Source organism: Priapulus caudatus, unplaced genomic scaffold (genome assembly GCF_000485595.1).
Source record: "Priapulus caudatus unplaced genomic scaffold, Priapulus_caudatus-5.0.1 Scaffold99, whole genome shotgun sequence".
Taxonomy (NCBI): Eukaryota; Metazoa; Priapulida; class Priapulimorpha; order Priapulimorphida; family Priapulidae; genus Priapulus; species Priapulus caudatus.
This window is the reverse complement of record NW_014577160.1, coordinates 291,752-306,719: the sequence shown is the minus strand read 5'-3', so window position 1 is coordinate 306,719 and position 14,968 is coordinate 291,752. Positions and strand designations below refer to the sequence as shown.

Genomic DNA, 14,968 nt, shown 5'->3' with positions numbered 1-14,968 from the left:
GGTGCAAAAGAGGACCAGCAAGCTTGGAGCCGGACTCTGCAGGGTCTGACCCCGATGTCGAGAAATTTAAGTTCCTGATTCATCAGAAGGTTCAGATGACAGTCACACTGACATTGAATGATGTACAGGACAGTTTTGATTGATAGTCTTTAGATGAGGCATGGGGAGATTCTGCGTGACATTAATAAAGATAGCTGGGCAGAGGATTTGGAAAGCTTTTGTAATATTTTGCGAAACTTATTTAACTCAGTCCAGGGTTTTGCTTCTTTTTTTGTTGTTGTCGGAGAATCTAGTTATCGGTTTTATGCCGATTGATTTTGCCAAAACACCGTTGACCCAGTGAGGGTGGTAGGAGTGACATAAGGGAGGCGTGATGTTAATGAAATGTAGCAACGGGGCACCTGGAAGAATCGCGGATGTGGGGCCACCTGAGATGCTGCATACGTGCAAGTGGCCCGGCCGGCCACACTGAAATAAGAAGTGTGAAGGGCAAGCCGGGATGTTCAGCTAGGGAGTAGTGAAAGAATTCTGTTGGTTGCCAGTGGAAGAGAAGGAAATAGGAGGATAAAATGTAAAAAGTATAATGAATAAGATAGCGAATAAGTAATAATAGAAAGTATAATATATATAATAAATCCTGTCTCTACAGTGTATCATCCCTACACCCCTCCCTGTCTCTACAGTGTATCATCCCTACACCCCTCTCTCTACATACACTCTGGGATGTACGCACTTGTCTTGAACTCGTGGAGAAATGAATTGCGCAACGAACCCATACAGCTGATGGGTAGCGAATGGATTCATTGGATTGCACGTGCACTACTGTTTTGATTTAGGCCAAGTAAAGCATTGTTTCTTGTTGCGATTCACATTCTCAGAATCTGCTTCCAGTAAACCACACGTACACACGCGCGCGCACGGGCACACGCACACGCACACACACACGTACACACGCGCACACGCATATGCACACACGCACACGTACACACACACTCGGCAATCAGCAGAGCATCCCCTTACGCAATCATGTGTGTACGTGTCGCAAGATCTCTGTGTGAGATGGATGTCCGGACGCATAGCCACGGCCTTATTTTTATTGGTGGCCAGCCGGGCCACCAACCCGACAGTTTCAGGTGGCCCGACGCCGTTTCAGGTGGCCATTGGCACCCGGGCCACCGTTAAAGTCGAGCCCTGGCCTAATCCCCATGCATGTAATTGAGTACACGTTGATACCGCATGAAATGCCAAGCCTTATAATACAGCCAATTACAGCCAGATTAAGTCGGGACGCAAAACTAAATCTGGCAACGACACAGTGTTGGCCATTTCTCATGACGCAAACTCTCGCAATTTTTTTTGCCCCACGCGCCGCACCGTGTTACACATGCCCACCACTAGATGGCAGCAGCATTGTCGCCGGGACGCGTGCTCTACGTACTTGTCGTCGACGTAGCATGGCGAGGGGAACTGCTGCACGTAAGCTCCGACGAGGTCCTTCGCTCCCGTCTGCACCTTAACGATGCCGTTCTCCACCATGTCCTGCAGGTAGGAGAACCCGTAGAAGATGTACTTCATGTCGGTCTGGGGGTTGCTGCGCGGCCGCATGCTCCAATACCTGCGAGAGAAAAAAACACGCCGCCGACGATGACGTTCATTAGAAAGAGCACCGGTGCTGCCATCTACATCAAATGTAAGCTGAATCTTGGGTTCCAATGCGCGAACGTCGAGGTTTTTTTGAATGAAATGTTCCGAGTAAATAACAGACAATAATAAGACAATTCAATAATAGTGTTCGAAGCATTCGTGTAGATATTATTAATTGAAACAAATTTTCCGTCTAAGAGATCAAACGGGATTTCAGATCTATAACGCGAACACGTAATACTAATGAATACGTAAATCACGCTAAGAATATTTATTTCTTTATTATAATATTGATTTATTTCACGCTCATTTTCGTCATACGAACTCTCTAACAGCACAGATTAGCGACCTAACAGCATTACTTGTCCTGCACACTCGTCGTACTGTCCACCCGCTCCTTGTCCATGCGTATCTTGAACGTGACGTGCGGGGGTAGCTCCGTCGCGTCGTCGGCTGACGTCGTCTCGAAGACGAGCCCCGCCCACAGCAGGCTGTCCTTCTGAAGCTCCAGCCCGCGTAGGACCACAGCCTCCTCATCCTCCACCGCCTCAAACTTATCCAGCTCAAAACACTGTGATGACCAGTGCAGAGAGAGAGAGAGAGAGAGTCACAGAAGAACAGAAGCGGGATAGAGTATGAACTCCATGAAATGAAATTAACTAAAATCCTAATGATAATAATAATAATGATAATTATAACAATAATAACAGGGGTTAATAATAAATGACAATAATAATAATAATAATAATAATAAATATAATAATAATGATGACAACAATGGAAATAACAATGATGAGATAAGAATATGTTAATAATAAGAAGAAGAACAATACTGCAACCGTAACTCCAACGAGACTATACAATCTATTTCGAGATACTAGGGAAAGAAACACCACAACGTTCCACAGTTACGACACAAAAGATCGCACGAACCAAGGGTAGATATCATCAGACACGTCCCCCCCGATAACGCGCCTGGTTGCAAACGACAAAACGGCAAAGACAATACGGTAACATACGCCGAGGATTTCGTTCGTGAGGTTAGCAACGGTGAACGATAGCTCCATCAAGTCCCGCCAGTCTGGATCGCCGAATACTCGTGGCCCGTTGTTGAGAAACCGTGAGAGCACGCTCATCTCCGCTCGGAGGTCAATTTCCCAGCGCTGGTAGAGCGCCTCGGCTAGCACGGGGCTCGACGCAGCGTCCTGACGAAAGCAAAATACGCGGGTCACGAGAGTGAAGCCAAATCGCGCGTTTGTCCTGATGGGAAAACCACGAACGACATTCCCACAAGGACGCGTTTGCATCATGAACAGGACCTCCTGTCACACACCGTGAACAATATTACAATAGTGTAGCGAGATAATGTGCGAGAATGCATGCGCTAAAATCCCTGGGCTTCATTGTGTGACTAATCACATTAATTAAATAAAACTAATGGAGATCTAAGGACTGGACTCACACACAGAGATTGAGTGAGCAAGATCCACGATAATTTTATCTTAGTTATAATTTAGATTTAGATTTAGATTTAATTTTGTATATATCTTATATTACATCTTTCATCTTGAAAAAATATAAATAAAATGATTATATACTAACAAACAGAACTAAATGATGACATGTAAATATAATTTACTGTAAAGGTAACCAAGTGAACACAGTATCACTGAATCAACTGTACACATATATATATATATAACTATATACAGTGATATAGTTAATATACTGTATAGCGTTACTGTATAACTATACTACTGCATGCAGCTCATACCCTCAGCATGGTTATCGTGGCACTGCTATTCAACCATTCCCACAGGTCTGGGTAGATGACGTCCATGTAGTACGTTGCCAGGGTCTGCACCCTCGCCAACGCATCGAAGGTCAGATTGGCCTGAAGTTGGGCAGATACACAGATTATTTACATGACCGAATCATAACGCCTCCTACATTATTATCATTATTATTATTATTATTATTATTATTATTAAATCTTTATTGCATGCAATTCAAATACAAATACATGTACTGAAGAACGTCCTTTTTCATGGAGAAAAAAATCTGATAGATGCAATAATGTTGAGCAGTTAAAATAAAAAAAATTCTCAGTGATATAGTACAAAACAGCGCTATACAACATGAAGAAACAAAATATATATTATATACGAGCAACATAAACTGATGAATACACAAAACATGACTGAAGACGTATATAACAAACGTGTTGTGAACAAGAGTAACCTACACTCAACACGAACTCAGGCTACGCTACTGAGTACATGACCCTCCCCCCCCATCTGACTACATGTAAACATGTCTAGCAAGTTCCCAGTAAGGCACGAGTACAGGCAACAACACTTCACGTTAAGAATTTCTGACTAGATAGACAAGAATAGGACATCGCCTCGTCTGTACACGCAAACCCTTTCAAATTATTAATTATTAATTATTAGTCATCCACTCTGTCAGCGTCAGTTTTCGTCTTTCATATTTACGCACATCTCTCCCCATCGTACGAAACAAATCAATCAATAACTCACAGTGAAGAGCTAGCTACCTACTATACTCCTACAATGTCCTCTCTATCTACGAAATCACTCGCAAACGAGTATGATTGTCTAGAAGTTAGTTATTCTCTGTGCATTCTCAGATGACTTATAAATCCTATACGAGACCCACACATCTTGCCACATTTGACAGCTGTTTTCAGAGGGTAGGGGTAGAAGTTTTTCCCTCTTCCCAGGACCTTGCACACTCTTTGAGTAAAATCCGTTTCCTCTCAACTTCTTGGCGCCTGACCATCTCAAAATAGACAACACCGTCGTAAACAACGCCCCTCCAGGTCGGTCTCAGACCAGCTAGCCTTTGCCAGTCATCGGTGTTAATTTCTTACATATTGTCACAGAAATGTGACAATGTCCTAGAGCCTTAGACAACCCAAGGAGAGCATCGATGCTGACTTATCTCCCTTAACACACTCAAGCAGAGCGAGGTTACATGCTAAAATGTTCTCCTCTAACACATTCAAGCAGAGTGAGGTTACACGCTAATAATATGTTCTCCTTTAACACATTCAAGCAGAGTGAGGTTACATGCTAATAATATGTTCTCCTTTAACACATTCAAGCAGAGTGAGGTTACATGCTAATATGTTCTCCTCTAACACATTCAAGCAGAGTGAGGTTACATGCTGATATGTTCTCCTTTAACACACTCAAGCAGAGTGAGGTTACATGCTAATATGTTCTCCTCTAACACACTCAAGCAGAGTGAGGTTACATGCTAATATGTTCTCCTCTAACACACTCAAGCAGAGTGAGGTTACATGCTAATATGTTCTCCTTTAACACACTCAAGCAGAGTGAGGCAACATTCTAATACGTTCTCCTCTAACACACTGGAGCGCAGAACGCTCGCTGACATCATACCTCCTTCAGCACCCTGAGAACAGCAGGGGTGTTCGGAGTGTAGAGAACCTTGCCACGAAGCATCGGCTTTAGCTGTCCCCATGTGATTCGCGCGAACGCTCCTTGCTCCTCCACCGACTGGAAGATGTCATTGCAGAAGGGAGCTGCGCGAAAACAGAAACACAGACACACTCTGATGGATCTATATATCTATATAATATATAGATATCTATCTCTATCTCTCTCTCTCTCTCTCTCTCTCTCTCTCTCTCTTCTCTCTATATATATATTATATATATATATATAATATATTATCTAAGAGGTGCATAATAGGAAAGAGCATTCGACACCGTTTTACACAGCGTTTGCATAAGTTTTCAACTGCTAAATATATCTATCAATATCGTAATAAATATTATCAAACTTTACCGTGTTTTCGTCATGATTCTCCTTAACATATGAACCACCAATGTTACCTTGAAAAATCGTATGTGCTTCTCAATAAAAGTTATTGAATACGACACCGGTTTCATACAGTTTTCACGCATGGACTGCATGTTTCAGACCAAATTTGTTATGGGATTAGGTCTATGTCATACGGAACTTAGTGAGGTCGTATGGAAATTAGCCATTGAATTGTATTCAGCGTGCAGCGTTTCCAGTGTGCCTAAAAATAATCTGGCTCACGGCCAGCTAGCTAGGCAAGCGATTCCCTTACGGCCCCCAGCGACCTCATAGACAATAGAAATCACTTAATCCCATAATATCCAGGAGCTTATGGCACGTAACTAAGCCAAAATCGCAAATTATGAAACAGACATTTTAAGGGTCAAATTCTGGTTATATGTTCCTCAACTAAGAATTTTTGAGGAGCCCAAAAAATTTGCCCCGGAAACACCCCCCCCCCCTATGGCCCGTCGTAAAGGACCGAAACTGTAATTTGCTTATATCTCTTGCCTTTTCTTGGTCGAATTTGAAACAAAGCTTAGAGTCGATTATGGGTTTTAAACATCAAGGAATCGAGTTGGACGTGGTTTGGAACCTAAATTTCTGTTAAGGTCACGTGAAGATCGTCCTTCAGGGTTCACCTCGGCAGGCCCGAAAATGGGTTTTTTTTTTTTTTTCTACATATCTCGGCTATTTTCTCAAAAATGTTTCAATTTTGGGTTTTGAGGTCAAGGGATTTATTAGATACACGATTACACTTTCAGACCCTGGAAATTGGTGTATCACCTGGTAGTGTAACACGTAGTCCAAAAAATCTGACAGACTGACAGTCCGCAAATCGCTCGGTCCTAATTGTTACATACACAGCCACACTGGACTGCATAGCATCCTCTACATGTTTCAATGATTCAGGATTTGTGCACTCCTGGTCGAAGTGCAGAAAGAAAGGCACATAGACAGTTGTTCTTAGCCTCATTTGCATGGACTGGCACTGAGTGTTCGGCAGCGACAAATGCCAGCACGATCATCGAGGTATTGTGTCTTGCTGCGTCGTGGTCCATTGAATGTGGGTTTGGTTCTGATAGAGTTCCATCCCACACATTTCAAAGAGGAGGGCTGGCGACTGAGTGAGGGTGTTACCCCATAAATGCATAGTCAACTGCATTTCTCGTAAGAAGCCCTGGACCAAGCACCAAGACACAACAAACAAGAAAATCAACATCAACGGCTGGGTACATGACTTCGTAAATTGCCGGAGGACAAGAATATCTCAAGCTTGACTCTGCCTGCCAGAATTCAGCAATATTGCTGCCAATAGAGGGCCTACATTAGCCTCAAGGCTCACAAGAGATCAACCTCTTCCTTTATCCGCAAGTTCAATCAGACTGTCGAAAGTCCTAGTAAAATTCTTATCAATCCATTACCTCGACGTGTTGGAAGACTGAATATTCCTCCTATATCTCCCCATGAGGTCATTGTCCGATGATCCAGGAAGGGTGTTCACAATTGAGTGCAACAGTATGATGCAGTTCGCTCGTCGCACCTAGATCGTCTTATGGAAGTGAAATGTATAAAAATGACATGAAGAAAACATGCTGAAGCTTCCATCGCAAGCAGTGTCCGATGATCGTCGGATTGAGAGACCCTCGCATCAAGGTCACCCAGCAACTGTTCAACAAATTTGAGAGATGCTTGCAAGAACCGTCTGATCAATCGGCAGACAAAGAAACTTTTCGAGGGGGAGATAACCGCGATTACCTGAGTTGCTTCATCAAAAAGGATGGATCCCCTTATCACAGTCAAAAGTCACGATTTGCCTGACATCCACGAAAACCGCAAGTTACATGCCAAGCTCAACAAATGTCAAAGGTCTCGTTGCTAGACCTTTCAGTGATCACCCGAAGCGCAGGCTGCAGTCCTTCCAGATGGGTCAAACCTTCAATGAATTTTGGTCTCCAGAGGGTCCTCAGAGGCATTGAGAATACACTGCCACACGCCTGGACGCGTCTCGAAATCATATCGTAGCAGACCTCAGCTATAACCCATTAAGCATCCAAAAGCCCCACCGCCCGCCGGAAAGGAAGTCCAAAGGTTCAGGACAGCAAGTTAATTTTACTGCGTGAATAGCACTGCTCCAAAATCCTTTCTCACAGATGATCAGAACAAGAACAAACCTTAATGCCACTAATGTAGGAAAGCTTGTGGTACCATCCCCTGGTCCTGGAAGAAAGATATTCTGTGTCACAAATGGTTCTTGAAATGTTCTAACACCAATGCTGGTGAAAGGACTATATACATGCCAAAGTGGAAACCAAGAAGAAGCGTAACAACAGGTGTGCTGCCAATGTATATTGACATGTGGCATGTGGTTTATCGCGATTGACTGACGACAGTTGTAATTCGGACCTGTCATTGTATATTCTTCTCTGCCTTTATGCCCCAGTTCCTAAGACACCCTAACCTTGAGCTTTCATGTTGATTTTAATAAATAAAAAAAAAAAAAAAAAAAAATAATAAAACAAAACAAATAAAATAAATAAAAGAAAATATAAAAAAAAACAAAAAGCGAAGAAAGAGAACTTCCATGTAATGTTTGTTATGAGTCACTAGAGAGGACTCTGCTAACGCTTGCCATTCTTTGCCAACGCTTCACATGCCGCCGATCGAACTGCTCTTTCTACAAGCTGACCAAGAGATTGGGTTTCTCATGGAATAAGTGCTCGATGAGGGATACTGACAGAAGCATTCAAACAACTAGGCGTGTACCAGCAGACAAGTAATCCTCTAGCACATGAAAAGATACTTGTGCGCATATTTGCTGTGCTATGTAATACTCAAAGAGGGCTGTGTACGAAGATCTCAATGAACATGCTTTCCATGTTCCAGGCCTTCAGGTTTGATGAAGTTAAGACCTCCCACCTTCATTGGATTCCTCAGACTGCGCGGTATACGCTTGCAGTGCCTACATTAGGCAGGATATGCGTGTGGATAACACCCTTCACCGATCCCCTAGCCGCCTGCTGAGATGTGTGGATAGAAACTCTATCAGAACCAACTTCACATCAATGGACCACGCGGACGCAGCAAGACCAAACTCGAGATCGTGACTCTAAGTGCGCAGTCATGCAAATCCCAGCTATATACAATGTCCATTTGCCTTTCTTTCTGCACTTGACACCAGGAAGTAGGACACAATCACTAAATTGAAGCATGTACAGTCGATGATATGCACTGGTAGCGTGTATGTAACAAGTGACCGCGAGGACGATGCGGCTGTCAGTCGCAGATTTTGACCACGTAGCATGACCAATGAAACGCGAATTTCCGGATCTGAAGTGTATCATGTATATCAATAAATTCTTGACTGCCAAAACCCCAAAATGACCTAACTTTTTGAGAAAAAAGCCGAGATATGAAAAACCCATTTTCGGCCCGCCGAAGGTGAACCCGAAGGAACGAAGTCACGTGACCTTTAACAAATTTATCGGCTTCCAAACTCGTCCAATCGTTCCTGATGTTTAAAACCCCTAATCGACTCCTAACTGCTTCAAAACGACCAAGTAATGGCAAAGATATAGCAAATTAACAGTTTCGGGTTCCCTACCGGGCCCATAGTGGGGGGGGGTTTCCCGGGTCAAATTTATTTGGGCTCCTCTAAAAATTCTTAGTTGAGGAACAGTATGAACCAGATTGATACCCAAAATGCTTTCATAATTTGCCAGATAAATGTGCATAAAGCCTCCTACTATAACAAGTTTGGGCGAAACATGCATCCATGCTGGAAAACTGTTACGAAACCGTGTGCGTATTCGATAACTTGTTTTGAAGAACACATACGATTTTCAGGTTAAATTGTGGTGGTCATATTGATATATGGATAAGGGAGAATCATAGACAAAAACAACGGAAAGTTTGAAATATATTTATTCGCATATGATTAGCAATATTACAAGCTTGAACAAACTATGCAAAACCGGCTGTAAAACCATGTTATACTCTCTCTATTATGCACTCTCATATATCAGAAGCATATATAAAGAAGGAGAGCGTACAGACGGTGAGAATGGTGAAACCATGTTTGCATATAGTCAAATATTTTAAGAAACCTTTGCCGTCAAAATAAACGGGGAAAGTTATTAATTCACTAATACGCAACCATGGTAATCAGGCATTCACCGTTGTACGCTCTCCTTCTTTATACGCTCTTGATATTATAGTTCATCATAGAGGCAATCCCTGTGCACAGTCAGTGACAGACCAAAGGTGTCCTCTAACTGTTTAAGCCTCATAGATTCGCCCCCCCCTGGAGTTATTGCTCTATAGCAGACATTTGTGCAAAATAGTTTATCATTTCAGAATGTTTTAATTTTTTACTTGGTTTAATTTTTGACTCTATCTTAAGCAGTACCTTCGTGGTACCACGTTCTTTCAATCTCTGATATATATATATATATACATCATGATCATACGCAACATCCTAAAGGAAATTATACACATGCATGCACGCACGCACACACACGTATATATATATATACATATTACCACGACCCTAATATATAATATTAAGTGTTATACAATGTTAGTATAAACACGTTCATGATATAACTTACAGGTGTATTGTCATACTGGTAGACGAAAGCGTCGTCGTCGTGGAAGCCACTGAACTGATTGGAGGCAGAGTCTGTATCATCCTACAGAAGTAAGATTACCACGTGACCATTCATGATATCACCACTGAAGTCGGCAAGACAATTACTAAAATTACATAGCCACAACAACTCTTACTACAGTTACGGCTAAAGCTACACAACTACAGCAACAGCCATGTAGCCACAGCTACCGTCACCTCACAGGCCACAACTACAGCAACAGCCATAGCCACAGCTTACCACTCGCTACTCACAGCCCACAACTAGCAGCACAGCCCATAGCCACAAGCTACCACATACTCTACAGCCACAACATAGAACAGCAACAGCCATAGTAACAGCTACCAACCCCTACCTCTACGCCACAACTACAGCAACAGCCATAGTTATAGCTACCACTACCTCTACAGCCACAATACAAGCAACAGCCATAGCCACACTACACTACTCTACAGCAGCACAACTACAGCAACAGCCATTAGTTATAGCTAAACCACTACCCTCCTACAGCCACAACTACAGCAACAGCCCATAGTTATACTTAACACTACCTCACAGCCACAACTACAGCAACAGCCATAGTACAGCTACCACTACCTCTACAGCCAAACTACAGCCACACCCATCAGCCACAACTACAGCAACCAGCCACAGGGTTTCTCCAAGACACTTATAGCCTGCGGCCGCGCCATCCTAAAATGCACCCGCCACTCTTAGGGAGCACAGCCTTTTCGCGTGGAAAATCATGAATTCCGTTTCAAAGTGGCTGAAAAACGGAAATTCCGTTTTGCCATAGACTTTGTTAAATCCTTCCCGCGCCTTCATACGCATAGCGTATAGCTGCAGGCGCATAGGGCGTGCCTATCTCCGTTCTGTAACCCTGAGGCCCCGCAGCTGCTTTCACAGTAAATGCTACAGTAGGGGGTTAGTCCACTGTAGCACTGCGAGTTAACTTGCACACTCTATCTCTATTGCTGAATGCTAAGCAGATGAAGCCGTGTGTACCATTTTTCAAGTCTTTGTATACCCGGCCGGAGTGAACCCCCGACCTTCACACTACGAGGCGAGCACTCAACCATTGAGCCATCGCAGTCGTGACAAGAGACTTTGTACACACAAGGTCACACCCAAATAAAAATTTTAAAAAAACTATTTTTTCATGCAAATATGTAAACGGCATTTTTTTTTTCATGTGTGTGTGTGCATGGACTTTGTACACATGAAAAAACAAAAATGCCATTTACATATTTGCATGAAAAAAAAATTATTTGGTACACACCTTTGAAACCGAACCGGCACCGAAACACAGGCTACCAAAAGTCGTAATGTAAGTCAATTCGCTCTGAAACTGTTCTGAATGAAACCATATCATTACCAATGCTATGTCAATGTTTTGTGATTTTATTGAAATTAAATGTTCCGTTGAAAAACATCTTTCCGTTTCAATGCCATTCCTGTCGTGTTTCCGTCGTTCCGCGATCGCAGAAAATCACTGTCCCTACACTCTAAATATCATAGCCGCCATGCTAAATATCCGCCATATGCGCCATTTTATGCGCCATATCCGCCATCCACTAATATGCCGCCATGCTATAATGAAAAAGCTTGGAGAACCCTGAGCCATAGTTACAGCTACGACTACCTCTACAGCCACAACTACAGCCACACCCATAGCCACAGCTACCACTACCTCTACAGCCACAGCTACAGCAACACCCATAGCCACAGCTACCACTACCTCTACAGCCACAACTACAGCAACAGCCAGAGTTACAGCTACCACAATACTCTACAGCCAACAACTACAGCAACAGCCATAGTTACAGCTACCACTACCTCTAACAGCCACAACACAGCAACAGCCATAGTTACAGCTACCACTACCTCTACAGCCACAACTACAGCAACAGCCATAGTTACAGCTACCACACCTCTACAGCCACAACTACAGCAACAGCCATATTACAGCTACCACTACCGTCTACAGCCACAACTACAAGCAACAGCCATAGTTACAGCTACCACTACCTCTACAGCCACAACTACAGCAACAGCCATAGCCACAACTACCACTACCTCTACAGCCACAACTACAGCAACACCCATAGCCACAGCTACCACCCTCTACAGCAACAACTAACAGCAACAGCCATAGCCACAGCTACACTGACCTCTACAGCCACAGCTACAGCAACAGCATAACCACAGCTACCACTACCTCTACAGCAACAACTACAGCAACACCCATAGCCACAGCTACCACTACCTCTACAGCAACACCCATAGCCACAACTACAGCAACAGCCATAGCCACAGCTACCACTACCTACAGCAACAACTACAGCAACAGCCATAGCCACAACTACCACTACTGCACAGCCACAACTACAGCAACAGCCATAGTTACAGCTACCACTACCTCTACAGCCACAACTACAGCCACACCCATAGCCACAACTACAGCAACAGCCATAGTTACAGCTACCACTACCTCTACAGCCACAACTACAGCAACAGCCATAGTTACAGCTACCACTACCTCCACAGCCACAACTACAGCAACAGCCATAGTTACAGCTACCACTACCTCTACAGCCACAACTACAGCCACACCCATAGCACAGCTACCACTACCTCTACAGCAACAACTACAGCAACAGCCATAGCCACAACTACAGTAACAGCCATAGTTACAGCTCCCACTCACTCTACAGCACAACTACAGCAACAGCCATAGCCACAGCTACCACTACCTCTACACACAACTACAGCAACAGCCATAGTTATAGCTACACTACCTCTATAGCACAACTACAGCAACAGCCATAGTTACAGCTACCACTACCTCTATAGCCACAACTACAGCAACAGCCATAGTTACAGCTACCTACTACCTCTACAGCCACAACTACAGCAACACCCATAGCCACAGCTACCACTACCTCTACAGCCACAACTACAGCCACACCCATAGCCACAGCTACCACTACCTCTATAGCCACAACTACAGCAACACCATATCACAGCTACCACTACCTCTACAGCCACAACTACAGCCACACCCATAGCCACAACTACAGCAACAGCCATAGCCACAGCTACCACTACCTCTACAGCCACAACTACAGCCACAACCATAGCCACAGCTACAGAAACAGCCATAGTTACAGCTACCACTACCTCTACAGCCACACCCATAGCCACAACTACAGCAACACCGCCATAGTATTACAGCCACCACTACCTCTATAGCCACACCCATAGCCACAACTACAGCAACAGCTATAGCCACAGCTACAGCAACAGCCATAGTTACAGCTACCACTACCTCTACAGCCACACCCAGCCACAACTACAGCAACAGCCATAGTTACAGCTACCACTACCTCTACAGCCACAACTACAGTCACACTCATAGTCACAGCAACAGCCAAAGTTACAGACACAACTACCAGCAACAACTTCTAGTACTAGAGTACACGTGCTCTGTGTCTAGAATCACTCCTGTAGAGCTGTGAAGATTGTCTCGTTGCTTCCACACAGCAGTGAGCAACTAGCTGACTCGTGTTATTGTCGAGGCTCGCGTCAGTGAGTGGGTTCGACGAGCCCGTCATGGTGTCCATCAACGCCGCAAAGCTGTTCAGCTCTATCACCTGCAACAATTGGCGTCCTCGGTCAACTGTGTGCCTTTCCCACCCGGGGGACTTTAGCTAGTCAAGAATGGGTGTGTCACCGCCATCAGCATAATATGCTACATATAATAAATATAATATATATAATATATGCATATATTATAAGCGTGACATGAACGCACTACACACCAATCCACCGCAGAAAACTTGTCTAATGTTATAACAATGGTAACGATACAGTATTGGGCTATATTTAGAACACAAAGGGAAACTACCTAGAAAACAGATCGAATTTATACATAAATTATTCAGTGGCCAGTAGTCAATAGTTCTTAATAATTAAGGAAGACCACCAGAAGTAACTAATGAATCATCAGTGCCTATGAAGAAGCGTGTGATATGTACCTCTTTAAATACGGAAACCAGCGTTGTCAAACTATACTCCCATTCGGCAACATTCAGCGTATCTCCACCAGAATTCAGCGCTACCATGACAGACATCTGATGATATTGCAACAAACCCATTAGATACATTTGCATTAAACAATACTGTTTGAAAACATGTTAAATCAACATCAGTGTCGCTTGTAACTTCATGCATGCTCCGAGAAAACATAGTTTACTGTGGCTATTAATTAACATTAACAGACAGAATACAGCACTGCTATATCATAGGTAATTCTGTACAAAATTAGGTACATTAAACGTCTAGAAATCATCGATATTTATTGAAGATGCCCACATACCCACACTACACTATCGGAAAAGTAAATTCCTCGAATACAAATAAATACAACAAATCCATTTCAAACAAACTTCCACCGCTGCTGCCCATACATGACGACAAGCCTAATGAGCGTTTCTTAATCAACCAATTTCTCAATCTCAACTTCTTAAGTCTCTTCGCTACGCACGTTGCGAGATCGCACACACACCTGTTCTATAACGGCCGTCGTGTTGAGCTGTACGAAGAACTCGGTTGCCATGACAACGAGTTGGTCATCGGTCAGCGTGCACGAGTCGTCGCTGACGGCCTGGCCGGTCGCTTCGTCCGGGAACACGAGGTAGTGAGCGAGCACTGTAGCATTACACAGCGTGGATCGCGGATCCCTGCTGAATGCTGCGATGGCGTCGTTCGGATCCTAGAATCAAAGCGCATAACACGACATGAGTAATTGCAGTGACATAT

At 43.7% G+C, this 14,968-nt stretch overlaps 2 protein-coding genes across 2 annotated transcripts in view; both read right to left on the bottom strand.

Annotated features, from left to right (window-relative positions):
• LOC106805076 (ATP-binding cassette sub-family A member 1-like) overlaps positions 1 to 6,474 on the bottom strand; it is a 39,675-nt gene extending 33,201 nt beyond the window's left edge. Inside the window, 6 exon segments of the mRNA XM_014806555.1 lie at positions 1,439 to 1,615; positions 2,007 to 2,215; positions 2,664 to 2,849; positions 3,419 to 3,538; positions 5,073 to 5,215; positions 6,327 to 6,474. Of these exon segments, the coding sequence (XP_014662041.1) occupies positions 1,439 to 1,615; positions 2,007 to 2,215; positions 2,664 to 2,849; positions 3,419 to 3,538; positions 5,073 to 5,215; positions 6,327 to 6,474 (983 nt within the window).
• Positions 6,475 to 10,042: 3,568 nt separating this feature from the next.
• Positions 10,043 to 14,968, bottom strand: part of LOC106805090 (retinal-specific ATP-binding cassette transporter-like) — a 13,242-nt gene continuing 8,316 nt past the window's right edge. The window contains exons 7-10 of the mRNA XM_014806569.1: positions 14,715 to 14,921; positions 14,185 to 14,280; positions 13,652 to 13,800; positions 10,043 to 10,189 (exon numbers count right to left, since the gene is read on the bottom strand). Coding sequence (XP_014662055.1) covers positions 10,105 to 10,189; positions 13,652 to 13,800; positions 14,185 to 14,280; positions 14,715 to 14,921 — 537 coding nt within the window. The 3' untranslated portion in view covers positions 10,043 to 10,104. The remainder of the gene's footprint in view (positions 10,190 to 13,651; positions 13,801 to 14,184; positions 14,281 to 14,714; positions 14,922 to 14,968) is intronic.